This window comes from Oratosquilla oratoria, chromosome 11 (assembly GCF_046742065.1).
Source record: "Oratosquilla oratoria isolate Oo_2021 chromosome 11, ASM4674206v1, whole genome shotgun sequence".
Lineage (NCBI taxonomy): Eukaryota > Metazoa > Arthropoda > Malacostraca > Stomatopoda > Squillidae > Oratosquilla > Oratosquilla oratoria.
Genome location: NC_134787.1, coordinates 31,902,601 through 31,930,100, shown reverse-complemented (window position 1 = coordinate 31,930,100; position 27,500 = coordinate 31,902,601). Strand labels below are relative to the sequence as shown.

The 27,500-nt window shown below is 42.5% G+C and overlaps 1 protein-coding gene across 6 annotated transcripts in view; it reads left to right on the top strand.

The window, feature by feature from the left end:
* LOC143029713 (latrophilin Cirl-like) overlaps window positions 1-27,500 on the top strand; it is a 1,085,987-nt gene that overhangs the window by 52,704 nt on the left and 1,005,783 nt on the right. For all 6 annotated transcript variants that reach the window (XM_076192573.1, XM_076192572.1, XM_076192568.1 and 3 more), the window contains exon 2: window positions 1-149. This exon is cut by the window's left edge and continues 96 nt beyond it. In XM_076192573.1, coding sequence (XP_076048688.1) covers window positions 1-149 — 149 coding nt within the window. The remainder of the gene's footprint in view (window positions 150-27,500) is intronic.

The window sequence follows — 27,500 nt, the reverse complement described above, 5'->3', positions numbered from 1 at the left end:
TTCCTTCGCTGGCTGTCTCGCAGCGGTGAAGGTGGTCAGGGCGGTGGGGAGGAGGGAGCCCACCCGGTGGGCCTCCCAAGGGCCCTGCCTGCCTACCATGCTCCTGTTCCTGTTACTTGCGGCCCTGTCCTCTCCTGCACATGCTCTAGGTGAGTAGTACGCTGCCTAGGCTATTGACGAGGTTTCGATGTAGGAGCATGTGGTTTCCAGTCACGGTCTATATACTGTGTATGTGTGTGCGTGTGCGTGCGTGCGTGCGTGTGTGTGTGTGTGTACACACACACACACACACACACACACATACACACACACACATATATATATATATATATATATATATATATATATATATATATAATCTGTGATCCTCTTCAGCAGAAGAGGATCAGTGATCAAAATATACGGATCTTTTTACTTTCAACTATTCTACTCCGAAAGTGGGTCATTAGTATAATTTTACCAATGTGCTACGACATTTTATATATATATATATATATATATATATATATATGTATATATATATATATATATGTATATATATGTATATATATATATATATATATATATATATATATATATTTATATATATAATATATATATATATATATATATGTATATATAATATATTTATATATGATATATATATATATATTATATATATATAATATATATATATATATATATATAATATACAATATATATATATGATATATACAATATATATACTGTGTATATGTATATATATATATATATATATATATATATATATAAATATATCTGTGTGTATATATATTTATATATATATATATATATATATATATATATAAATATATATATATATATATATATATATATATATATATATCTGTACAGTTATGTCGTAACACATTAATACATTCACTAAAGACCCACTATTGATTGGATTTAAGAAAAGAAAGGAAATAACGATTTCCGTATATTTCGATCACTTGCTGTGATCCTCTTCAAGCGGAATACATAGACAAGAGAAAACACGTTACTTATATACAGAGGAGAGAGGTGGAGTGAGGGAACATGGACGCCACCGGATATGAAATGTCTGTGTTCCCTCACTCCACCTCTCTCCTCTGTATATAAGTAATGTGTTTTCTCTTGTTTATGTATTCCGCTTGAAGAGGATCACAGCAAGTGATCGAAATATACGGAAATCGTTATTTCCTTTCTTTTCTTAAATCCAATCAATAGTGGTTTTTTAGTGAATATATATATATATATATATATATATATATATATATATATATATATATATATATATATATCAATAACCACAATGCAATTTAATTCTAAGCCATCAACATTGAGAGACCCGATGGAGGCTAACATGCAGAAATTGAAATGCGGTACTGCCAAGATCTCGAACCCGGCTAACGCATGACAAGTGCTGTAGTGACTTACTATCTCTCTTGATAGCGTAATCGGTAAGTCACTACAGCATACACACAAACACATAAATAAAAGAAAATTAGGCTTTGGTTGATGGAACACGGACCAGGCCATAATCGATCTCAAAAATAAAATCTCTTGGGGGCAAACTGAAGAGAAAAAAAAATCGCCGCCTTAACGAAGGGGGTAATTGTCCCGAAGCAGACGGTGGCTGACATGTCCCTTTACGAGTGGGAGCCCTTCTAGATGGACATTTGACCATATACGGAAGTGCCACAATAAAGTCGTAAAAAAAGCTGTAACGCGGGAAGTGGATCCACATATAAACACCGTAAAAGAAGGATGAGAAAATAAAAAAGAGCTACACGGTCTAGTTGCTTGGCTACGGGCAATTGCATTATTTAACAGCCTTAAAACTAATTAGCCTGCTACTTTGGCACTATATATATATATATATATATATATATATATATATATATATATCTGTACATATATATATATATATATATATATATATATGTCTCAATATATATATATATATATATATATATATATATCTATTCGTATATATTAATTTTCTTGGAGGTTTAGGAGTAAAATGTGAGTAATACATCTCATTTCGCATTCTCTTTTCCTGTTTCAGCGGGAGGGAATCTCTCTCTCTCTCTATCTATCTATCTGTCTGTCTGTCTGTCTGTCTGTCTGTCTCTGTCTCTGTCTCTCTATCACACATACACACACACACACACACACACACACACACACACACACACACACACACACACACACACACACACACACACACATTTTACCCTTTCATAAAGAAAAAATATCTGTATATTAAAGGAAATTGCGATTCCTAAAATTATGGTAATCATAATATTGTCCCATCTTGCACGTATACGTTTTTCTTGTTATCAGAGAAAATGGCTATTTTCCTTCGTCTTTAGTAAAAGGAAATCCTGTAATGACGAGGGTGTTTCCACCGAAGTCCCCACGCTTGTCGGAACACTGGTCAGCGAGTGATCCAGTCAGAACGGCATTTCCAGTGTCCTCGTAGGATATATATATATTTTTTTTCTTCTTGTGAAAATTGGGTGTACACGTGGAAACATGAATATGTATGTTTATGCTTAGGTATACATGTACACGTGCGCGAGCACACATACACACACACACACACACGCATACACACTAGTTTACTAAGAAGGATAGAGCCGGAGCCAGGTGATCGTTGGGCAAAAGGCAATCACCAATATCCAGTGAGATTGTTTGATGATAGATGATTTCACGTATATGCAAACCAGTTAATTTTTTGTTAGTTAGCTGGTTAACCTCCCCATCCCATACCATTCCACACCAGGTAGAGGTAAGGGGGGGGGAGGCAGTATGGGAAACGAGAGAAGGAAGATAGTTCTCTCCGAGGTCCTCGCTGGACCTTTAGAAGCAGGAAGGACCCAGCGCCGAACCTGGGTGGGAGAGAATTCCTGTAAACGTGGGTAGAAGCTTATTGAGGAAAGTTGTGTTGACAATAAAAGATGGGAACTACATGACGAGCGTAGCCGCCTCGGAATGTTGTCATGGTAGACTCTCATTCTCTGTCTGTCTGTCTGTCTGTCTGTCTGTCTGCCTGCCTGTCTGTCTGACTGTCTGTCTGTGTGGATTTGAAGGGAAGACATGTGAGCATTGTAATGGCAAACGGGAATGTGTAGTCATTTGAATAGCGTTAGTGTGCGTGCACGTGCGTATGTGTATTTATAATTGCACATGGGCGCGCATATGTGAACTGTTAATGTTCAAACGTTATCACTGAACATCATAATAAGCAGAGTATAGGAATGGTCATAGTATCTCCATCGCACTGGAGATTGATATTGAGGAAAAACATGCGGAAAAGAAATGAGAAAAAAGGGCTAGATAACAAAAACATGGGATAAAATAGATAAATAAAAAGCAACCCACGGAGACTTCCTTGTGCGGCTACCGGCAGCAGATTCTTCGCGTAGCCCCACGTCGCGGTTCCTCAGATCCCCGAAGTTCCTCCCTGCTGTTTTGAGAATCCCTGAAGTGGGTATCGATCCTTAATTTCTGCCTCCCCTCCCCCTCCCTCTCCCCCCCCATTCCCGTTCTGACCGTCCCCCACATGCAGAACACTTCTATAAAGCAGATTAACGTGACATTTGAATTGTGTACGCTCAGGAATTCATCTTTGGAACCGCAATCCTTATCGGGGAGTCGGAGATCGGTAATGCGGCCATTCGCCAAATCATCGCGCGATGGGAGACGGCGGAGATAAAATAGAAATAATGCAAATGATGCATACGGCGGAAAATGTCACAATAAAGAATAATAAGCCGGAGTACAACAAAGGCTTGCGCGGAAGGACGACACTATCGGGACTATTATAATGTTTCCTCCTTCACGTGCGTGTATTTGTGTGTTTGTGTGTGTGCGTGTATTTGTGTGTGTGCGTGTATGTCTGTGTGTATATGTATATATTTGCATATATATATGTTTATTTATGTGTATATATGTGTGTATACGTTTATGTATATATATACATAATTATGTATATATATATATATACATATTGTAACAACTACAACGCAACGTATATATATACACACACACGTGTGTGTGTGTATTGTGTGTGTGTTATATATTCATGTATATATTAACTACCAGATTGTCTGCTTGACTACAGTACCTTTGTACATAATTGTATTCTCTATTGTATTGTGCCCATCGACAAGGGTTATGACACATAGCTTCTGCAGTATACGAGGTAATGTTTATATGCTGGAAGCCAAGGCACGGTAGTTTAGGCTGGGCAACAGAGGTTGGGGGAGTTGGGGTGGGTGGGTTATATTTTTCTCTTGGGTGATACTAACAAAGCCTCTCTCTCGCTAATCCCAGGGGTCGTAAAGGGAAGGGAAGTATGGCTTGTCTCCCTGTGTGGGTTGTAGATGTTGGAACCCGGCTCTTTTACAGAAAATGTCCCTCACCGCTTGTTCTTCAAGAAACGGAACTTGAAGACCCCATCCTCCTTTCCTCACTATTTTTTTTTTTTTTTAGAAAGGGAACTTGAAGCCCGTCTTTTTGTAAAGAAGTTGACTGAGTCAAAGGACCGTTTCGTAATTTACAAAAGCCAAGCACGGAGGATTGTCCTGTCGTATTTTTAGCTTTTTGGTTGTGGGTGTGTTTTACTTTGTCTTCTGTGCTTTTAGTGAATGTCATGAGAATACTTTTTATTTTTCTTTCCTTTTTGTCGTTTAGATCTCTTTTGTTTTCGTGGTCGCACAATTCAAATGTGTAACACATGTACACACACGCAAACACACTCACCCACACATACGCATACATATCCACATATTACTGCAAACACTTGTTCTTATGCGCGTGTACACACACACACACACACACACACACACACACACACACACACACACACACACACACACACACATACACATACACATACACACACACGCGCGCGCACACGCACACACACGACTCTGTGGCGCGGTTGGTAGTGTCCCCGACTGTCACTACGGCGGTCCGGGTTCGAATCCTGCCCAGGGCTGAAATAATTTCAGTATCGCTGCGCCTCGAGTCGTTACTTCAACTTTCTTGGGCGGGGAGTTGGGTGTGTGTTTGCGTGTAAGGTCACAGCATTACCAATAGATCGGTCATACAAGCTCTGAGCTCTCTTCCGGGAGTGAAATAGCTGTCGTTCACGAGTCCAGCGCGTGATCCAAAAAGACCAATGTGAATACACCCACATACGCACGCACACACAGTAATTTTATCTAAAAGTCCCGATAAAAAAAGTAGCAAACGAGTTTTGTTCAAAAGAGTAAAGACAAAACTTCTTGATGTGAATATAATTAATGTAAATACACCTGCAGGAGCTTGTGATGATGCTTCCAGAGATAATTTTTACGATAGTCCTCGAGGTTTGATTAGACGTATCTATTATGACATCAAGTAGGTATTAGGAGGATGCAGTGCATAGGAAATACGCTTGGTTTTGTCTTTTGTTGGAGGTAGCAAGACAAACATAGGATAATCAAATTCTTGTTTACAAAAAAAAGATGAAGAAAAGAAAAGAATAAACGATGCGTGCAGGAAAGAGGTAAAGGGCCTTTTGATATGTGTATGTATGTATGTATGTGTATGTATGTGTATGTATGTATGTATACGAATTATATGAAAAGGGTGCCCAAGTGATGGTAATGAAAGGGAAGACGATATAATCTACCATGTCTAGCAACCTCGCTTTGCGGGTAACAGCTGATTAAATGGAAGAAGAAAAGGTTAGTTATATGGCAACATTTGGACGGGCGGGAGCAAAGGAATCTAGAGATAAGCCCTTCGGTCAAAGTAAAGATAAAAGCAGACTTACTTTAGTATCTAGATACTGGTTGTTTAGTCTCAAGAATGTCCCGTCTTTATGAGACACAGGTGTTCCGCGTGATTACTGTTGGGAAAATGGAGGTGCAAGGAAAAGGTGGAAGAAAACACAGTCTGTGAGCTGAAAGTGGCAGTCTAGGAGATACTCTGCAGGAATAAGATATTTAGTGTTCAGGTTGGCGGGGGTGAAGTAGAGAAACTGGACGCATTATTTCCGGGGGGAAACTGAGGACTTGAATGTTTCACTACCAGGGGTGGGGGAGGGCGGGTGTTGGGTGGTAGTCGATACCATGGAGTTGATTAAAATCGCCTGACGTCAGCCAGAATAAATAGACTCAACCGGTACGGAAGAGGCTAATATAGATAACGTTATTATTTTTTTTATCGTTATTATTACAAATTTTGTTCATATAGCTAATGATAACTTTGTTATTGTTGTTTCAAAAACGCCTTTAAATAATGCGATACTAGTGCGTAATGAGGAAGTGTATTATTTTCAAATTGTATGAAGCTGATATCAAATTCGAATCGCGCTCATTATCTTTTAAACCAACTAATTAATAATGTTTACTAATTTAACCACAACATAATCCCGTCCCGTGCTATATTAGAGAATCCATGACGTGGGAATGATTCCGGCCTTCCTTGGTATACTGAAAGCTGCAGATATTTGCCCACACATTCGCGGAGGCAGAATAGGATACCCTCTACAAAGGGGGATAAACTGCCTAGCATTGAAAAAGCCTGTTTATAATGGACACTTTTAAAATGTTTAGACTCTTTGTTACCTGTCCACGTACCTTTCCGCCTTACTTCTCAATCATCTCATCTTCATTCTAACCCTCACTCTCACATTCACTTTCAACCTCACTCGCTCTCACTCTCACCTTCACACTTATTCTGACTCTCATCCTCATTCTGACTCTCACCTTTGCTCTCACCCTCGATATAATCATCAATCTAACTTTCGTGCTCCTTATTCTTTCTCCTTCCCTTTCCTTCCCTCCTCCCACTTCCCTCCTCCTCCTTTTCCTCGCCTCCTCTTTCCCTTTCCTCTTCCAATCATTCCCTTCCCAAACACCTGCTTTCCCTTTTTCATTCCCTTCATTTCATTCCCGCCCCTCTCATTCCCCTCCCTTCCACATTCCTCTGCCTTTTCCCCTCCCCCTCCTTCTCCCCCTTCTTCTCTCCCTCCTCCTTCCCTCCCTCCTCCTTCCCCTTCTCACTCCTCCCAAGTCACACGATCAAAGCACGTAACGCCAATGCACTGCTACCAGGCTTTTAGCGCTACGGAGCGAATCACTAATGACATTAACAAACACAAAACAAAGACCCTGATTCCGTCCTACATAGATTTTAGCCTTAGTGTTACCATTACAAAGGAGATGTCGTGTGCAGTAGGTTAGCCTTATCAGAAGGAATATTAACCCGAGTAGCTGCCCACGTGCGCGGTCACACACACACACACACACACACACACACACACACACACACACACACACACACACACACACACACACACACACACACACACACACGCACACGCACACACACAGTATATTATATATAATTCAGGATGGAATATTAACAATGTTATCTTGTGGCATACAGTTTTAAATTGGGGAGAGAAATGATGTCGAATTTTGGTTATCATGGTTTTAGCTGTCGGGATGAAAGTAGTCAATAAAATTTTAATGAATAAACAACTTATATTTCACTCATAATAAGCATGTCCTTTTTTCATTTTTATGTGTGTTTAGACACACTAATTGGACTTCGGTAAGGCGGGTCAAATGATTAGATAGGTACATGAATATATTAACATACAAATAGATTAATGAATGAATAAGTAAACAGATATTAAAAAAGATTATCAATGTCGGTCGCAATGGCAAACCAAAGACCAGAGTCCTGAAGAAGGCTTCAGAGTCGAAGGCCTTTTCATAATGCACAAAACCATTTCTCTTATTTTATCCAAAGACATTTATGGCTATTGATAACCGATGACAATATAACCGCTTTACATCTTTGAGGTATTGTTTCGAGCAAGTCTTCTAAAGGCTTCGGAATATACAAACTGCCATATGGCCGTTGTCTAATGCTTATTACTTCGGAAACTCACCCTTAAACGTCGTGGTCCCCTTCCAGACTCGGAACATTGTTCATTTGCATATTTCCAGCTTTTGACTCCCGTCAATTCCTTTCAAGACCCGCCTGGGATTCAGCTGACAGGGAGTCCCACTTTTTCGGAGCTCTCATACTCCCATACTCCCACTGCTCCTTGTTTTGCACCTTTACTCCCACTTTTTATCTCCCAACAGCCCACATTTCCCAAATTTCAGTTTCCGTTTCTTCCTGCTCCCATTCTTCTTTCACTTAATTATTGGCATTCCTTAAGGTTTTCATTCGTCCCTACTCCCTCTTCCTAGGGAGTTTTCCCTATTTTTTAGGGAATTTTTTCTGCTTATTTTTAGGAAGTTTTCCTCCCATTTTAACATTTTCCTGAGTTTTTCAGTTCCAATAGACTTTTTTCTCTCCCGTCCTTGGTCATATTTCTCAAAAAAAAAAAAAAAAAAAAAAAAAAAAAATGCAATTCTCCGAACTATTTTCCCCTCTACTCACATCTCTTTAAACTCTTTTCTTTCCTTTCTTGTTCGCATTTCTCACTATTCTTCTCTCTTTACCCGCATCTCAGAGCTTTCCTCTCTTTAATTTGACTTCTTTTATTCCCCTTCTCTCTTTACCTGCACTTCTCATAGGACTCTCTCTGTGTTTACATAGTCCAAAGCTCTTCAAAGCTCTTTCCCCCTGTATCCCTAGCTCTTTCCTTCTTGCTCTCTTTTTTAGTTTGCTCTCTCTTTTCCTCTCCACTTCCAGTATTCATTCCATAGTTGTCGCTCTTTCTCCTTACTTTTCTACCTTTCTCTCCTATTTTTCCTAAAGCTCCTTTTCTTTTCTAAATACTCTTTTTTTCTGTTAAGATTCCAAGCGACTATTACCACAAGTCAGAACATGGAGAGGCGGATTGGCGCCTTCAGTTTGGACCGGGAACAACTGAGTCGTCAAACTAACAATTTTCTTTGTTTCTTTTCTTCTATTGTTGATGTCGTTTCTTGTTCTTTCTTCTGTGTCATTTTCTCCTTTTCTCCCCCAATCCCTCTTCATGATTCCTTGATATATCTTTTATTTTCTCTTTCTCCGATCACGATCTTTTCTATTATTTTCTTTCATTTTCTTCCGCTTTCCCTCCTCTTCCTTAGTTCTCATCCCCCCGTGTTATATCTCCTTTTTTTCTTCTCCCCTTTCCGCTTTGAGCCTCCTTGTCCTTCTTTCCCTTTCCCTTTCCCTTTCCCTTTCCCTTTCCCTTTCCCTTTCCCTTTCCTTTTCCTTTTCCTTTTCCTTTCCCTTCCCTTCCCTTTCCTTACCTTCCCTTTTCATTCCTTTTACTTCCCTCCTCATTTCTCTTTCCTCCCTTCCCTTCCCTTCCCTTTCTTTCCCTTTCCTTTCTTTCCCTTCCCTCTCTTTCCTTCCCTTCCCTTCCTTTTGCCTTCCCTTTGCCTTACCATTGCCTTACCATTGCCGTATCATTGCTTTCCTCTTCTTTTTCCATTATCTCACCATAAATTCCCTTCCCATTTCCTTCCCATTCCATTCTCATTCCCTTTTTATGTCCTTTTCATTCCCTTACTCTTTCATTCCTCTCTCCTCTTCCCCCTTTCTTCATCTCCCTTTTCTTCCTGTCTACCTCCTCCCAGCCCCCCTCCCTTTCGCCGAGCGTTAGGTTCGATAAGCAATTACTGCTTCAAAACAAAAATAAACCACAACAGATTCCGTAAGCCGCCTTCCCACTTGATCCCATTAATCCAACACCCAAGTGTTAACAGATGGTCCCCCCCTTCAAATCGCCCTTCCACGTCCTTCTCCAAAGCCCCCTTCCGCATCCCTCTCCAAAGCCCCTTTCCCCATCCCTCTCCAAATCCTCCTTCCCCATCCCTCTCCAAATCCTCCTTCCCCATCCCTCTTCTAATCCTCCTTCCCCATCCCTCTTCAAATCCTCCTTCCCCACCCACCTCCAAATCCCCCTTCACAGCTCTCTCTAAATCCCCCTTCCCCCAATCCCCATCCAATTCCCCTTTCCCCATCCTCATCCAAATAATCCTTTCCCCATCCTCATCCAAATAATCCTTTCCCATCCCCCTCCAAATCCATCTCCAAATATCCCCTTCCCTTCCAACTTCCCCTCTTCTTTACCAACTCCCCACATCCCCCAACCTGACTTTTCCACTCTCATCCACACCTTGAGACGCCGAAGAAGGCGCTTGTTTTCGTGTATTGGCGACAACGAGGAAGACAATAGCTTCGAAGACTGCAAGACGTAGGTCTTCAAGGACAATGTAATTGCTCAACTCCCAGACAAATAATGTATGGGGAAGGTGTGTGTGTGTGTGTGTGTGTGTGTGTGTGTGTGTGTGTGTGTGTGTGTGTGTGTGTGTGTGTGTGTGTGTGTGTGTGTGTGCCCGCGCGCGCACGCGTGTGTGTATGCTCGCGTGCGCGTGCATACGTTCACATGGCGTATATATGCGCATATGTGAGCTTGTATCCTGATGAAATTTTGAAAAACAAAATTGTGTTTGTGCATATGAGAGAGAATTGGAGCGAGGAAAGATATGACAAGCCAAGAAGATTTGCCTGTATTGGTGGAGTCACAGAGGGCCAAGGAGATATTTAAGGAGAGTAGGAGAACAGAGGGGTAGAAGTTCACTACAGACGTTTGATATGTATGTATGTATGTAGGTATGTATGTATGTATGTATGTGTATATATATATATATATATTTATATATATATATATGTGTGTGTGTGTGTGTTATTCTGGTGGAGGTGAGTTTCTAGTCACAAGAACATGTTGGGTGACTCTGGTCTGTAGGGATGTCACTAAAGTCTCTAGGGTATTGACTGTATACAATGTATGAAATCAATATCCAATACGGGACAAGATCGGCGAAGAAACTAGAAAAGAGAGGTGATAGACGGGCGGGATAAGACGAGAGAACAAGAGAGGTGATAAGACAAGAGTTCAGAGAGCAAAAAAGAGCACCTGATATATTTGTCTCCAGGAAGGGAGCACGCCGAGTCCCGGTAACACATCACTTAATTGCTGCCGTGTATGCGGGACGTGCCATGGAGGGAAGGGAGAGTCTCAAAGCAAATCGCACCATTACATGGGGATCAAGGCCTACACACTCCCCACTTCCCCCACATAGCTCCTCTTCATCACTTGACAGAATGTTAAGGGTTGTCGAGAGGTTGAAGGGTTTTTGTAGGGGGGAAGGGGAAGGGGGAAGGGGGTAGGGAAGGGGAAGGGGGGGAATGCGTGAGAGAAGCACAATATGGAAACAATTTATACAAAGGGGATGCAAGGAGGGTTAGATGTAGGTGGCGATTTACAATGTACCTCAAACTTAGGTAAGTCTGTTCTATAATCTTGATGAGATTACATCGTGACTGAATAAGATATGCATACCATCATACATTTTGCACACAAAGGATGAATCTGTTATGAGAGAACTACTATATATATAGAAATATACTAAATCATCCATTATATATATATATATAAATATATATATATAATATGCATAATTGAAATACCGTAAGTCAGATTAATGTATTCACGATAATGTCTTCTGATATTCAGCTTCTGTAGATTACGAAAAGGCCTTTGACTTCGTTGGACGAATTGTCTTATCAAACTATATATCATTGATAATAATAAAATCTGCTAAATATCCTGCAAAGGCATAAGGCATAAGGAGAAGAGGGGGGAAGGGACTTCGTAGTAATGAATCAAGTCATAACTCGGCAATAACGTTGTAGTTATAGCGAAGTAATGAAGGTTATGGGCTTGGAGAGGGGGTATGAGAGCGTAAATGATCAGAAGGGTCTCTGCCGAAGTAGTATTTTAGTCTATTATGTATATCCATTCATTCAACTTTTCATTTATGTTTATTTTATATATCTGTTTATTTATATAATATTAGTAAATAATTATCTATTATTTATTCTTCTTAGTTTATCTATCGTTTATGATTGATCACTTATTTATTATCTATTTTTATTTGTATATGTCTAATTGTATTTAAGTGTACCCAGCGCGCTTTCATCGTTGAAGTAATATGAACGCAGAACAGCCAAAGCGAAATTATGAATAGGTAATAAAAATGAACTTTGACTATTTTATTGTCGTCATAGTAACGATTGCCAAGCTGTCCTGGTAACGGTACCACAAGTATTTATGATAGTACGAGGGATATCTATATATATATATATATGTATGTGCATATATATATATATATATATATATATGTATATATATATATATATATATATATATATATATATACTGATGTCTTGAATGTAGGACTATGGTATGATAGATCATTATCTAATTCATCTTGTACTTTCTTTTATTATCTATTATTGTTGTTATTATCATCATCGTTGTTGTTGTTATTATTATTTTTGTTACTATTTTATTATTTTTATTATGCTTGTTATTTTTTATTATATGTATTATTTTATTATTTTATTATTTATTATTGTTATTTATTTATCTTGTTTTTTATCTATTTATTTATTCTTTTTTTTATTGTGTGCATAGACTTCTCTCCAGTGGGAGTAAGTAAAACTTGAATAATTCTAGAATTCGAAACGAAAAGTTGTGCAATGTAGAAAATTCCGGGTATTTGAAGTATTTTCAAATAATCGGATGTTGAAGTATTTTCAAATAATCGGATGTTGAAAATTTCAGAACTTTGAGTTTTAAGAAATTCAGCCCTCCCGAATAAAGAGAAGTACATATGGGAGTGACAGTGTTACATTGTCAAGCGCTACTCAAGAAATTACACAAAACTGACAAATTCTAATACTAGACGATGGATTACACCGCACGCAATAAATTATTTTCTATCGTTTTTATTTAAACTACAAGTTTACTTCAATGTTATCACCGGCCATGAAAGCGGGAACTCGTGCATTATTTATCCAGAACAAAATCGAGGAATACACAAAAAAATGTACTGTAGCTTCTATGTTTACAGTGAAAAGGCAACTGGCGATTCTTTGGAAGTCATGTGGATAGATAACAGATCACACGAGCGATGGTAGCGAAAGGTTATTCATAGACTAGTTCAAGAGGATGGGTCACATCGGCTCCAATCGTAGGTCATGGTCAGACTAAACTATCGAGGAAAGCGTTCACTAGACGCAAGAAGAAGGAAGAGGAAAACATGGAGATGGATAGGGAGACACAGGTAGAGGTAGAGATGTAGAATTAGGGGAGAGGTTGTGTCGGCGGCGGCGGCGACGGCGGCGGCGCCGAAGACCGCTCCAACGTCTGCGCAGGTATCGGGGACCGACCGCAGATTTTTCTATGTTAGTACTGAGTTTGCAAAATGCCCATAAACTACACGGAAGGTTTTGTTGACTCTGTTTGCGTAGAGTTCCAGCTAGAAACCTGAGGCTACCATCGGAAAAGAAGAGAGGTAAAATAAAGATTAGAATGGACGGAAATTCTTTATATAAGGTATGCTCTGCTTCTCTGTAGCGCAGTTTAAGAAAAAATCTCACTGTAAAAATGCATACTTCAATGTATATAATTATTTTTGTAAGATCTTTCATCTAAAATACAATTAAAATGTAGTTGCCAGAGAATTCTATTCAATTGAGAGATAGATCATTTGGAATAAGAAGATCGACTTGATCTTTATCAGGTGGCCATGTTGAGATAAAGGTCATGTTTACAGCAATACGCTGAACTCAGCTGAATTAAATATTCTCCAGTGGCCTCTACTTGATGACGTGTACTGGTGGCGTCATCAGAAGCGTGCTGGTCTCGCATTTGCTTAGTTGTAGGTTCGAATCCCGCACTCATCCCCACTTCCTAGTAGTCCAAGCGTATAGGAAAAAGGTAACTGCTTCGGTGGCAACTGCTCAGCGCCTCCTGTCGTAAGCTCCTCACCTTCTTGTTCAATATCATGATCATTAACATGATATATTGACTCGATACGATTGTCCCCCAACCCACATGGGCTTATCACTGCTAATCCAACACTGTAAAATAGTGTATATGCATTTATGACTATTGCGTTAGTATTAAGCCTTCATCACGTATTCAAGATTCTCGTCAAATGTTGTGAATTTGAAAAAAAAAAAAATGGAAAACGACTCGGCTTGCACTATTCTAGACTTCCCTGAGAACAATTCAATAATGTATCTAACATCCTGCTTAACCTCTCTTAGTTCATCTTTCAGCTTCTCGATATATGACGCAAAGGCGATTTTTGACATTTGGAGATTCGAAAAATGAAGCATTGTGACCTAAATCGTTTCTACTTAAACGAAGTCTCTTTGAGTCGCGTATTTATGACAGGTGCTTTAGTGTATGGGCTGCATTGGCTTCTGAAGCGTGTCTCTGCCAAGGATATGTTTGTATAAAAAGGAACGTTTGAAGTAACAAGTATTGTTTCAGCACAAACATTTTTGTATTTAAAGAAGTGTTGCTTACGTGATATATCTTAATTAATCAATTTTAGTGTCTTTTTCTTTTACTTCCATCTCTGATAAATAAAGAACAAATGCAGAGCCCAGAATAGCTGAGGGAATGATCTGCAAGGACTACATTCCACCTTGTTTAGCGCTGGCCCCCGCTCGCAAAAATTGAAACAATGTTGGCAAATGTAAGACAAAGTAAATTTGTGCACGAGGCGGTATGTGTGTATACACCGTGTGCACTGAATGCATAATCTTGCTTGCAGTGAGCGAGCGTTGCGCCCTTGCGTCGAGTGAGTGTGTGTGTGTGTGTGTGTGTGTGTGTGTGTGTGTGTGTGTGTGTGTGTGTGTGTGTGTGTGTGTGTGTGTGTGTGTGTGTGTGTGCGTGCGTGTGTACGTGTTTGTGTGTGTGTGTGTGTGTGTGTGTGTGTGTGTGTGTGTGTGCACGTGTGTGTGTGTGTGTGTGTGTGCGTGTGTGTATGTGTGTGTGTGTGTGTGTGTGCGTGTGTGTATGTGTGTACGTGTGTGTGTACGTGTGTATGTCTGTGTTCTTGTGTGTGGGCATGGGCGTGTGTCTGGGTAAGCGTATGCTTGTATGTGAAAAGAGTTGTGCTAGGGAGAAAGAGACAGATACAAAGTGAATAAACATGTAAGGGTTAGATGATTAGAGAAAATGAATGTATTTATATTAGGGAGTTAGGGTGGTCATCTACGGCGGTAGGGCGGGATTAGGGGAGCAAGTTTCTTGTAGACCCCAACACGGGGTATTGCCATATTAGTGTGCGCCTCATTAGATAGGGCCGTTCCATGTAGTGTATTTCACCAAGGCTATTCACTTTACTTGTTGACTCTGGGGCCATTCAGCGTTGAAGAGAGAAGACGTCATAGAAGAGAGAACGCCACGCGTTTGTTTGACATTTACGAGCAAATAAGTCTTTTTTTCCCGTGAATTTGATGCAGTGGCTGAAAGGAGGAGGCATTCCGAGGAGGTCTCTTAGTGAGGGGTGCATCACAGAGACGAGAAAGAAGAGGGAGAGAGAGAGAGAGAGAGAGAGAGAGAGAGAGAGAGAGAGAGAGAGAGAGAGAGAGAGAGAGAGAGAGAGAGAGTGCTATTTCCTTGTCTCATTGGCTCTCCGAGTACTTTACCATTTTGTCGGAAAATACCCAGCGCTTCTATCCTCAGGGACAAAATCGCACCGAAAAATTAATTGGTATAAGTAGTAAAGTAAAATTTAATAAATAGGGCAGCAGAACGGAGAGACAGTAAAGTGATGATTATATATATATATATATTTATAATTTTTTCATGTAGATTATTTTTCACTCACAAGAGATTGTTGAATAATTAGTCCGTAGATATGACACTAAAGCCCCAAGTTATTGACTTCGTAAAATCTACAGTGACTACCTCGTACGCGGCTTGGCCTTCCGAAGCAAGAAGAATCTGGAAGATCCTGCATGGTAAAAAGGCGTCTTCGTGTGCGGCTTATGGCCCCTGATTATAATAAGCAGCTCCTTCCTGACCGTGGGTTAACGACTGCTTTTGGTTCGAAGCCCTCGGTCATTAAGGGCCAGAGTTCTGATCTATCAGCTCGGAATTAGACGTTTGCTTAAACAACGTCGTCAGCAGCGCAGCGTCGTCAGCGTTGCTGTCAGTGCGGTGACGACGAAGGCGATGACGATGACGACGACGACTAAGACAACGTTGGTAGCAGTAGTAGCTTACGAAATCAAAATTAGTAGTAGTGGTAATAGTGATGCTGATAGTAGCATCACCACCAGCAGCAGCAGCAGCAGCACCAGCAGCAGTAGTAGTAGTAGAAGAGGTGGTAGTAATAGTAGTAGTAGTAGTAGAAGAACCAGCATCAGTAATGGCGGTGGAGGTAATGTTTGTGGTTGGGTTCACTATTAAAATGAAGGTCTCCAAACAACCTCTTTTCGATTACAAGAATCCCCACCGGTATCAAGTAAAGACGTGTTAAAGACGGTGGTTAATATAAAGATGGATAGCTTATCATTTTTCTCTGGAAAAGATGTATTTAATTTTTGTAAACATTCAATCATAACTCCGTTGGCTAGAATAATTATGAAAAGAATATTTCATGGACGTGGATATTTATTTCTAGATACTTGGTGATTGTTGGTGGATTTACTGGCTCTGCGATGATAATGTATAAAATGTATGAGATGTATAGAACATATATAAAATGTTAGACAGTCGACCTCCTACTCGGTGTGAAACGTGACTAGATGCAGAAGGATTGCACGCTGGAATATGCATTCGCATTTAATTGCTAAGATATGCAGTTAAGGCCATGGTTGTGTGTACCCTGCTCCTGTGATAGTGAATCAATACGATTACAAGGGCATGTCGGCCGCCGGGTCAGAGCTCGCGACACCTAACGAACCACCATCAGAGAGAGAGAGAGAGAGAGAGAGAGAGAGAGAGAGAGAGAGAGAGAGAGAGAGAGAGAGAGAGAGAGAGAGAGAGAGAGAGAGAGAGAGAGAGAGAGAGAGAATGAGAGAGAGAGAGAGAGAGAGAGAGAGAGAGAGAGAGAGAGAGAGAGAGAGAGAGAGAGAGAGAGAGAGAGAGAGAGAGAGAGAGAGAGAGAGAGAGAGAGAAATAGAGAGAGAGAGAGAGAAATAGAGAGAGAGAGAAATAGAGAGAGAGAGAAATAGAGAGAGAGAGAGAAATAGAGAGAGAGAGAGAAATAGAGAGAGAGAGAGAGGGAGAAAAGGAGAAAACATACACGAAGAATGCTTGAGACATTCTTCTAAGTGTCATATTCACTTGTCTCTATTCCATCCACCCATCTACCCCAGTTAGGCGATCGAGCGACATTTTGGTCATAAAACTAGAACGAAGAGTGTTAGAGCAGGGTGTGGTTCAGTGTGCGTGTGGGGTGGGGTGGGGGGAGATGTGACAGCATATCGCTTAGGTGTTTGCTAAGCCTTGTATTGTGTTTCATGCGATCGCCTCTGCTGGAAGTTTGCTCTGTCTGCGGCAAAGTTGTTTCTTCCTCCTCCCGAGTAACTTGATAGTTTAAGCCCTCGAGCTCACCTCGTCTAAGCCTCTCCATTTGTATCCTACTTTACCTCTCCCCCTCCCCCCCTTTCACTGTCGAAGTCTTGCCACCGAGCTGAATGAAGTCGATTGGCAGCAGCGAGAATCAATGGTAAAGTGTCACACGGTACGCAAGAAGTGATAGTTCAAAATACAGAGAGGGTGCCACAGAAATGAATGAATCCCACCCGGAACGGAAGGGGTTAAGACTCTTTTCTTCTGTGAGTAAGTACGTGGAGTCTCTCTAGGGACAGTACATTTCCTGATAACTTTGTAGGAACTGTAGCGAGAGAATTTGAGGTTCAAGATATCACTATCCAGTTGAGAATAAGCGTACTTGGTCTTTGGGGCGGAGGGAAATTGCTTTTGTCTCTACCGATAGATAGTTATAAGTCTTAACCACCATTTGGGAAATGGGTTGGGTAACCTTCCGATATACCAGTAAATGAAGGAGACATTATTGTGTGTGTGTGTGTGTGTGTGTGTGTGTGTGTGTGTGTGTGTGTGTGTGTGTGTGTGTGTGTGTGTGCGCGCGCGCACGTTTGCGTGTGTGTGTGCGCGCGCGTGCGTGCGTCTGCGTGTGTATGTGTGTCTGCACGTACGTGCGTGCGTTTGCGTGTGCGTATATTTGTTTGTGTGCGCGCGCGTTTGCGTGTACGTCTACGCGTGTGTGTGCGCGCTCGCACGTGCGTGTTTATTTTTTTCTCCATCCCTGCATTGACGCGTAGAAGGCTGTATCCTTCCAGTATATCTTATTAACTATTTCTCTCTTTGCCAGAGGGCTCCTCTCAATAGAATATCACATATTCCCCCTTGGGCCATTCCGTTCGCCCCAAGAACCTTTTTTATGGCGCCCTTTGAGTACGAGCTAGCCTCTTCCTCCTCCTCCTCCTCCTCCTCCTCCTCCTCCTCCTCCTCCTCCTCCTCCTCCTCCTCCTCCTCCTCCTCCTCCTCCCTCCCCTCCTCCTCCCTTCCTCTTCACTCCTCCCTTCCTCTTCACTCCTCACCAAGACACCTCCGCCAAGACTTCATCTGGAGTTTCTCCTAAGATGTACAAACCCGGACTCTCCTCCATCACACATGCCTCCCTCCAACACACACTCCCCTTTCCTAGAACCACTCCCTTCCCCAACACGCACACATCCATACACAATCCTCCCTTCTAAGACTTACATACACTTCAAGAACACCCTCTCCTCAAAACACCCCCTACCTCCAAACCAGCCCCTCCCTCCAAGACTGCACCCTCCCTCCATAGCAGCTCCTTCCAAAAGAGCCCCAACCTCCAAAACGTCCCTTCTTAAGAAAAAAAAAAATCCAAAGTACCTCACATCTCCAAAATAAACTCCTCCCTCCAAGACACGCATCTATTCCAGGACATATACAACTACATCCTCCACAGTACCCAATAAAGACACCCCCATACAATATTCATCCTTCAGGACACCCCCCCTCCCTCTCCCCTTCCAAGATAACCTTTCTTCAAGACATACGCTGGCGGACACCTCCACACCTCTGTTTCTTCGCGAGTTACTCCACCTCCACTCTCACTTCCTCTCTCACCTCCTCTAAGCGGTGGCACGCTTCAGTCCTCCAAGGCACCTCACTTCTTGTACCAGATGTTAAACGTTAACGCTCTCGTTGTCCACGGCCACCCTGCCCTACACCTGTACACTGTCACCCATAGCATCTTCATTTTCATTTTTATTTTCCTTGGTCTCGAAAGAAATCTGTTGTTCTCGAAAGCTGGCAGATCAAAGGTCCCTTTGGCAGACTCCGTAGATTTTGTCTTTAATATCTCTCTATCTCTCTCTCTCTCTCTCTCTCTCTCTCTCTCTCTCTCTCTCTCTCTCTCTCTCTCTCTCTCTCTCTCTCTCTCTCTCTCTCTCTCTCTCTCTCTCTCTCTCTCTCTCTCTCTCTCTCTCTCTCTCTCTCTCTCTCTCCGCGTGCGTGCGTGTGTGTGTGTGTGTGTGTGTGTGTGTTGTCTTTCTGTGTCTGTACATATGTATTTTGTCCTCTCCCATTTCCTCTCCTCTTCTTTTCCATCCATTTTCCCTTAACTTGGCCTTTAATGCAGCAATGCTGTCAAAAACTCGTCAACTGCCCGCAGACTTTGAGGCCGCGTTAACGGCGGTAAAGGTATAAAGTGATGTCATTACCTGCGGGCGTCCATCGCCCTTGCTCCTCATTAGCCGCAAACACGGTATCAACCTTCCCCGTTATGACAGCCTGATGAGCCGTTGCTACGCCGAAAAAAACACGTTAAAAACGTTATTTAACGGTTACCCATCGTTGACACCTCCCAACACCGCGGGGAACATTGAAGATGATATGGGATCAAACTCTGTGGGATTTTATTCAGAATTTGAGAGGCAGTTTTTGTTTTTTAAATGGGTTCGATCGTTTCAGAGTTTGATTATACCCGAGGGTGTGGGGAATGGAGTCATTGCATATGGATAAAGTTGCCTAGCTTTTTGCAATAAAAATGTCTCCTTTGTTGTCTAGACCGTAATTTCATTCCGAAGATAGTGTCTTGTCTTGAATGGAACTAAATTATCTGACGTCGGCCTTAAAAGAATGAGTAAGACGAGTCACTAAGATGAAGATATTCAGATCATGATCTGTGATCGTTCCAGATGATGCGACTTCGATCACGATCGTGTCATCGATCACTGTAAACGATGATGATGACGGCACCAACAACGACGACGACATTGACAGTATTGACGACAGTGGCGGCAACGACGACGACGACGACAGTGACGGTGCCAACAACGACACTGTCGACGACAACACTAACGACAACAATGACCAATGACGACGACGACACTGCCGACGACAACAATAACAACCGCAATGACGAGGACGACGACGACGACGACGACAAAAAGGTTGCCGCCGCCACCGCCAGCCGCTCCAACACCATCTCCCTCCGCCCACATGACACATACCTCGATCTTATCTCTCTCTCTCCTCCCTCGATGGTATCTCTCTCTTATTCCTCGAATTTTATCTCCCAGCCATAAGGGGGAAGAGAGAAATGGACAATTAATCGACAGAGAAAGTGGAAGAACACTGGTACGTCGTGGCCGTGGTGTCAACTGGCCATATGTACAGATACGTCTTGTGATAGGGTGTGTGTGTGTGTGTGTGTGTGTGTGTGTGTGTGTGTGTGTGTGTGTGTGTGTGTGTGTGTGTGTGTGTGTGTGTGTGTGTGTGTGTGTGTGTGTGTGTGCGTGCGTGCGCGTGCATGTACACATGTAGTGCGTGTGATTCACCATGGTCTTGGATCACATGTTGGACTCGAGATCGACAGCTATTTCCTTCCCGAAAAAGAGCTGAGAGCTCATATATGAACGGTCTATAGGTAATGCTGTAACCATACACGCACACATACACCCATCTCCCCGCCCACTAGAGTTGGAGTAACGACTCCCAACGCAGCGATGCTGTGTGTGTGTGTGTGTGTGTGTGTGTGTGTGTGTGTGTGTGTGTGTGTGTGTGTGTGTGTGTGTGTGTGTGTGTGTGTGTGTGTGTGTGTGTGTGTGTGTGTGTGTGTGTGTGTGTGTGTGTGTGTGTGTGTGTGTGTGTGTGTGTGTGTGTGTGTGTGCGTGTGTGTGTGTGTGTGTGTGTGTGTGTGTGTGTGTGTGCGTGTGTGTGTGTGCGCATGTGTGTACGTGCGTGCGTGCTCGCGTACGTGCTTGTCTTTGTCATACCATCATACTAAATCGTCCACTGGTTAAGCATATTCATATTTTCAGTTCGTTCAGTATCCTCTTATGATTGTTAGCGGATTGTAAATCGCCGTGCGTATTCCTATAACCATGAATGTATTCCTTTTTCTTGTTAAGCAAGCAGCAGTTATAATCAGATTACTCTATTGGCAGTATCGATATTAGCTTTCAGTACCATATCTATCAAAGGGGGGAGGATCACGTGATATTGATTGAAATCACCTGGCGGCAGCTGGGATGAAAGGATAAGTGTCAACCGGTAAGGAAGGAGTCGAATATGAATAGTAAAGTTCTGGTTCGATCTTTAAAGTGTTGGCTGCCCATGCACGCAGGGCAAAGGTGTGGTAGGTTCTGCCGAGAGTAGGGTAGGGTTTCCGATGTGGATTCCTTGGGTTTCCTTTACTTGTCCCCCGAGGAATTTAAATTATATATTTATTTATTTATTCATCTATTTATTTATTTATTTTTCTTGTTAATTTTTCATTTATATATGTTTACCTGTTTGTTTTCTGTTTTATTGTATTTGGTATTTAATTTCATACGGGTATTTGCTTTCTTATTGTTACTATTAATATGATCATTATTATCATGGTTATCGTTATTCCAATTACTATTAATATTTGTTTACATTCATTAGTATTATTGATACTTGGAAGGAGTCCTTGATATATGTATTGTTATCATTATTATCATATTTATTATATTTATATTTTCATTTATATTCATTGATTTTTACGCTGGCGATGTAAGTGGAATCGTACTGGTCTCGCGTTCGCTTAGCTGTGGGTTCGAATCTCGCTCTTTCCGATTCCCAGTTGCAGTGACTGACTGTTATATGCCCCAACAGTCCATAACGCATTATAGGGCAGAGGTGATGGTTTTGGCCGCAGCTCCTCAGCGTCTCCTAGCGTATGCTCCTCACCTTCACCACGTATATACCTTTGTTTACTTGGCTCATGTTATCCGATACCGTCAAAGGCTGAGAAGTAAACCGTAGACATATTGCCATGGTTTCTCGCTGTAAAGGGCCATTTACAAGGTCAAGCGGTTTGTCGAACCCGGTTTGTCAAACAAGTGTTTGAAGCGATGTTTGGCCGTGTGAATGGGGTATTTGGTTGTCAAACACGTTTGTCAAACGTGTTTGACAACCAAATACCCCATTCACACGGTCAAACATCGCTTCAAACACTTGTTTGACAAACCGGGTTCGACAAACCGCTTGACCTTGTAAATGGCCCTTAAGACTCGTTACAGGGACATTTGCCATTTCGGCGCAACAATAATGATGAGACGAATCGATTAATGAAGAATGAATAGATAGATGAACATGGAAGAAGAGCTCGTCTGGCTAAGACCGGAATAGTCGTCGCTGTAAGTGACGGGACGAGGGTTGGCGATGAGAGAGATGACCTGCTGCTGGCGTGACGGAGGCGACGGCGGCGGGGGGCGATGCGGCACAGCCGGATGCAAATGCCCCTCCACTCCTTGTGACAGTTCCATTTGCGTCCGTGTGCCGCGCCGAAGCCGCGCTAAACGATGCGATACGACGCAGTGCGATGCAAAGAACAGAAAATAGATTGTTGGTAGAGAGGTCATGCAGGTTGTATCTTATTGCGTAGATGTCTGGTGAACATGAAGCATTTCTGAAGCTTCTTTCGAATGGAAAACAGTCTCACTAAGACAGGGTTGGAGCAATTGTTTATTTATGTAGGCCCTATACAAATAAACTGTAGGGTCACATATACTCGTGTGTGTGTGTGTGTGTGTGTGTGTGTGTGTGTGTGTGTGTGTGTGTGTGTGTGTGTGTGTGTGTGTGTGTGTGCGCGCGCGCGCATTTGTACGTGTTCGTGGCAACTTTTTTTTTTTGTCGTCGTCTGTTCTCCACCTCCCACACCTCACACAACTGCCTTATTTTTTTTCATCTACCTGCCAGTTTATCTACTGTTCAGTCTTTTGAACGACATGATCCTCGTGCATGCGTGCGCGCGTGCGCCAGAGTGAGGCCAAACACTGGCCCGCGCGCCCCAAATTGAACATGTCTATGGTGTAATCATCGGGCGCCATTTTTCATGACGCTCGTATATAAGGCAATGTTTTATCCGTCAGCGCTTGCGAGGACAGCCCGCCACTGCTGTATAAATGGTGTGTCTGTGATCCCTGTCGCGTGGGGTGTGTGGGTGTGGGGGGGGGTAAAAGGGAGAGGGGTGGGGGAACTAATGGGGTCTTAATGGTGACGGGGCCCCAGCCTTTTTTGTCGTATTCGCTCCAAGTTCCTCTTAATAGAATATTGGAAAAATGTCCCATTAGGCGTGGGAAACCCCTTAGCTACCTTCTCCCCCTCCGCGCACACACTCACTCACACCTCTCACCATCTTCATGCTGACACCTTTCCCACACTTTTGTCTCACCTGCCGGTCATCCATGTCCACCTAGTTCGGCTAATGGTGAAATTCGCTGTTGTGGTGATGGTTTGGAGAAGGGCTGTTATTGCAGTTGGGGTGATTAAAGATGTGTCGGTGGTAGTAGTAGTGGTGGTGGTGGCGATGATCTCGCTTCTCCTCTTGATCATCCCCTTCAGTCGCTGCCACTTCGTCTGATCCTCTTTAGTAACTCCCGTTCTCCAAGTCATTGTTCCCGACGACATTGTTAGTTCTTCTGCGAGGAGGCCGCCACCCCTTATACAAGACAGCCGACCTACCGTAGTGTTTTCAGCTCAGTTTTGTAGCGTCGGAGACGAGCTCATCTCAGTTTCTTTCCTCCAGTATCATACATACATACATGCATACATACATACATACATACATACATACATACATACATACATACACACACACACACACACACACACACACACACACACACACACACACACACACACACACACACACACACACACACACACACACGTATGTATGTATGTATGTATGTATGTATGTATTTATGTGTGTGTGTGTGTGTGTGTGTGTGTGCGCGCGTGCGTGTGTATGTTTGTTTTCAGGCATGAGGCTATGAATATGAGAAAGCATTCGCGCATGCGCGGTAGCATGTCTGGCTGCCCTCACGAGGGCGCAAACAAGGAACGAGAGCCGAAGCATTCCAGCGACTTTCCCTCCTCCTCCCTCTCTTATCTCTGACTATCTCTCACCATCTCACTAACCAGAAAGACGTCAGTCATCGTTAAGACATTCCCTGTCCTCCCGGACAGAACCTTCGTCTAAGAGTTTCTCCAACGACGGCAACGTCACGACGGTTCTTGTGAAAGGCGTTCATTTTTTTTTTTTTCTTTTTAAGGATATACCACCAATTTTATCGTTTTCAAAATGGATTATAACAGAGGGGGTGGGCATGTGAACTACCAGGCCACACTTGCCTCAGAAGCTACAACATTAACATGGGGATGGTGATCACGTGATATGGACATGTCGCATGAACATTGATGACGTCACGGTCACGAGAAAAAGAAAAAAGAAAGACTAATGTATCATGAGATAAGTGTGACAGGTCATTAGAAAGGCTCTTGTGGGATGCATTTCCCGGAGTCTTCGTCCCCAAAGAAGGACTATCCATTCCCCAAATGAAGTCTGATAGCATACGATGTCCATAGATACCGGAGAAGGACGCCTGGTCCTCGGTCCCGGCGGCGATGATGTCGAACTGCCACGTCGATAAGTGTACGAGCATTGTCGTGTCCTTAGAGCCGTGACCTCGATGGGCTGATGGTAATGTAGCCTTTGAATGGGATCTCCCTATCGATAGGCCTAACAAGGGATGGCGCTATGGTCGACAATGTCAGTTAGGGGTGTGAGGGGATGACGGGGTGTTTACATCCTGGAGCTAAGGGTCCTCAATCTTCTGTATCCTATACTTTAATGTGTAGTTCTGTTCTTGTATCTCCGAGAGACCACTTGACTAATGACTGACATATCCAAGTACCCATTCATGTGACCTATGCTTTTACAATTCACGTTCTTTTATCTTTTGGAGACCACTTGACGAATAAATTAAGTAATCTGGAACACACATGTTATGTTTTGGGTTGTGGACCCCCCCACCCTACTTCTGAAACTTCGTGGTCCTACTCCACAAGGGTCCACGGACCCCCAGGTAGAAAACCACCGCCCCAGGAAGGGTGCCCACTTCCATCGACGTGAGAATTGAGTCATGTGGCTGGGAAGGTTCTAAACCAAGCCGAATGAAAACGTTGGTTTAGAATGAAACAAGTCAGACATCGCATTCATAAGTTAATCATTTGCTCATGGCATCTCATCTGGCTGATTAAAATTGCCTGGAGGTAGCCAGAAAAGAAAAGAAAAAAAGAAGTCGTCGATAGCAGCGAAAGAGTTAAGGATGGCGCTGTCCGTAAGAGAAGATGAAGTAGAGAGTTTTTATTTGCTGTGTTCCCACACTTCCTTTGCCTTACTCATACCCACCTCTTCTACTTGTCGTTACAGTCCACCACCACTCCACCCTATTCACTCTACCCCCACTCACTCCAACCTATTCACTGTACCCCCACTCACTCCACCCCCACTCACTCCACCCCAACTCACTCCACCCCCACCCCCACCTACTCCACATTTTCCCCTCTCTCTTCACCTTTTCCTTTCCTCTCTTCCCTGCTACCGAAGAATCATTAGCTTAAGTATCTACATCGGGCAAAAGTGACAATATCCCAAATGAGCGTGTTTGTCGTGATCTCGCCTTCCTTTCTAACTTCTTCCGTCTTTCCGCTTTCGGTATCGAGGGTAAGTGCCACGGAAATGAATAAAACCACCAGAGTTAAAGGAAAAGAGCCATCCGGTACGGAAGGATCTAGGACTCCTTTACCACGGGGGTCCCACGAAGAAGAATGAAATAGTCTGGTGACAGCCAGAATAAAAGGACGTATGTCAATCGGTACAGACGAGGTTGTGATGGCGAAGGAGACGAAGAGAGGCAGGTAGGGGAGGTAACTGGAAGACAGTGTAATGGGAAAGGTTTCTTGAGCGTCGCAGAGGAGGTATTAGCACCTTCGATGCGGACACCCACTCTGCCTAGTTTCAGTGCGTCACCGATTTGAAAATCTCTAGGAGCACCGTACATTTCCTCTTGCAATGGGCTTTAAGCTTCCTACAAAGGCCGGGGTAGGGGGTGTGGGGATGTGGGGAGGTCGTCCAGTAGAAAAAAGGCCTTGGAAAGAAAATAGAAACGTCGGTATTGTTCCTCGTAAGAGGTTTAGGGAGGAAGTTCAAGGGAGGGGTCGACTTGAAGAAGGTAGTTCTTCTCGAAAAAACACACCGACAGAGAGGAGGTGGGGAGTACAGGTTCGATTCCAAGCGTCTGGCAGTTGTTTCTGTGACCTCTCTTGAATCCCAGAGCACAAAGGGCAAAGGTGACAGGGTAGGATTGCATCATGGCTCGTTAGGACAACTTTAATTTAGCGAATAACGGAAGGAAGTTTAATTAGAGTATATTGGAAATAGGTTACAGTATTTTGTTTAGAATTATTGTATTTGTTGTCTTTTGTGTCAGTGTGACTTATCAGTGTGTCCGTCTGTCCGTCTCTTCGTCTTTTTGTCGGTCTTTTTTTCACATCCATCATCCATATGCATTCTGCCTTGCAAAAATCGACCTATGCATACAGATATATACAGACCCACGTTCACGTTGTGTGTGTGTGTGTGTGTGTGTGTGTGTGTGTGTGTGTGTGTGTGTGTGTGTGTGTGTGTGTGTGTGTGTGTGTGTGTGTGTGTGTGTGTGAGTGAAATATGCACGAGGGGAAGGAAAAGGATAGGAAAGGTGTATTTGGTAGTTCTGAATTTGTGTTACCCTTTTCGTACATTTTTCAAATATGTACATTTGTAACCTTTCCTTTCCCTGAATTCGCGTAAACGGGATCTTGACTTCTGAACGAAGTAACTAAAGAATGAGCGAAGGAAAGGAAAGGAGTTGTATCTTTTTTAAGTTTGTCGCTTGAGAAATTTTATGATGAAACATTGAACTATTCTTCCAGGTATTGCATAGGTGGACTTAAGTTTATGGGAAATTATACGCAACACATTATTTTAAAAACGACTAAAGCAACACGAAATGAATGTACACGAAATTGATCTAGATAGATGTTTCAACACTGTAGTTAAAATATAGGCATTGTATTTATTCGTTGTCCCAACAATGCTACTTGTAACCATTTAGTTGCACAGTGGGTGTCCTTCGGCTGAATAGAATAGCCTGGTGGGAGCCAGAAATGTATGTATGTATGTATATATATATGTATATATATATATATATATATATATATATATATATATATATATATATATATATAAAATGTTCGT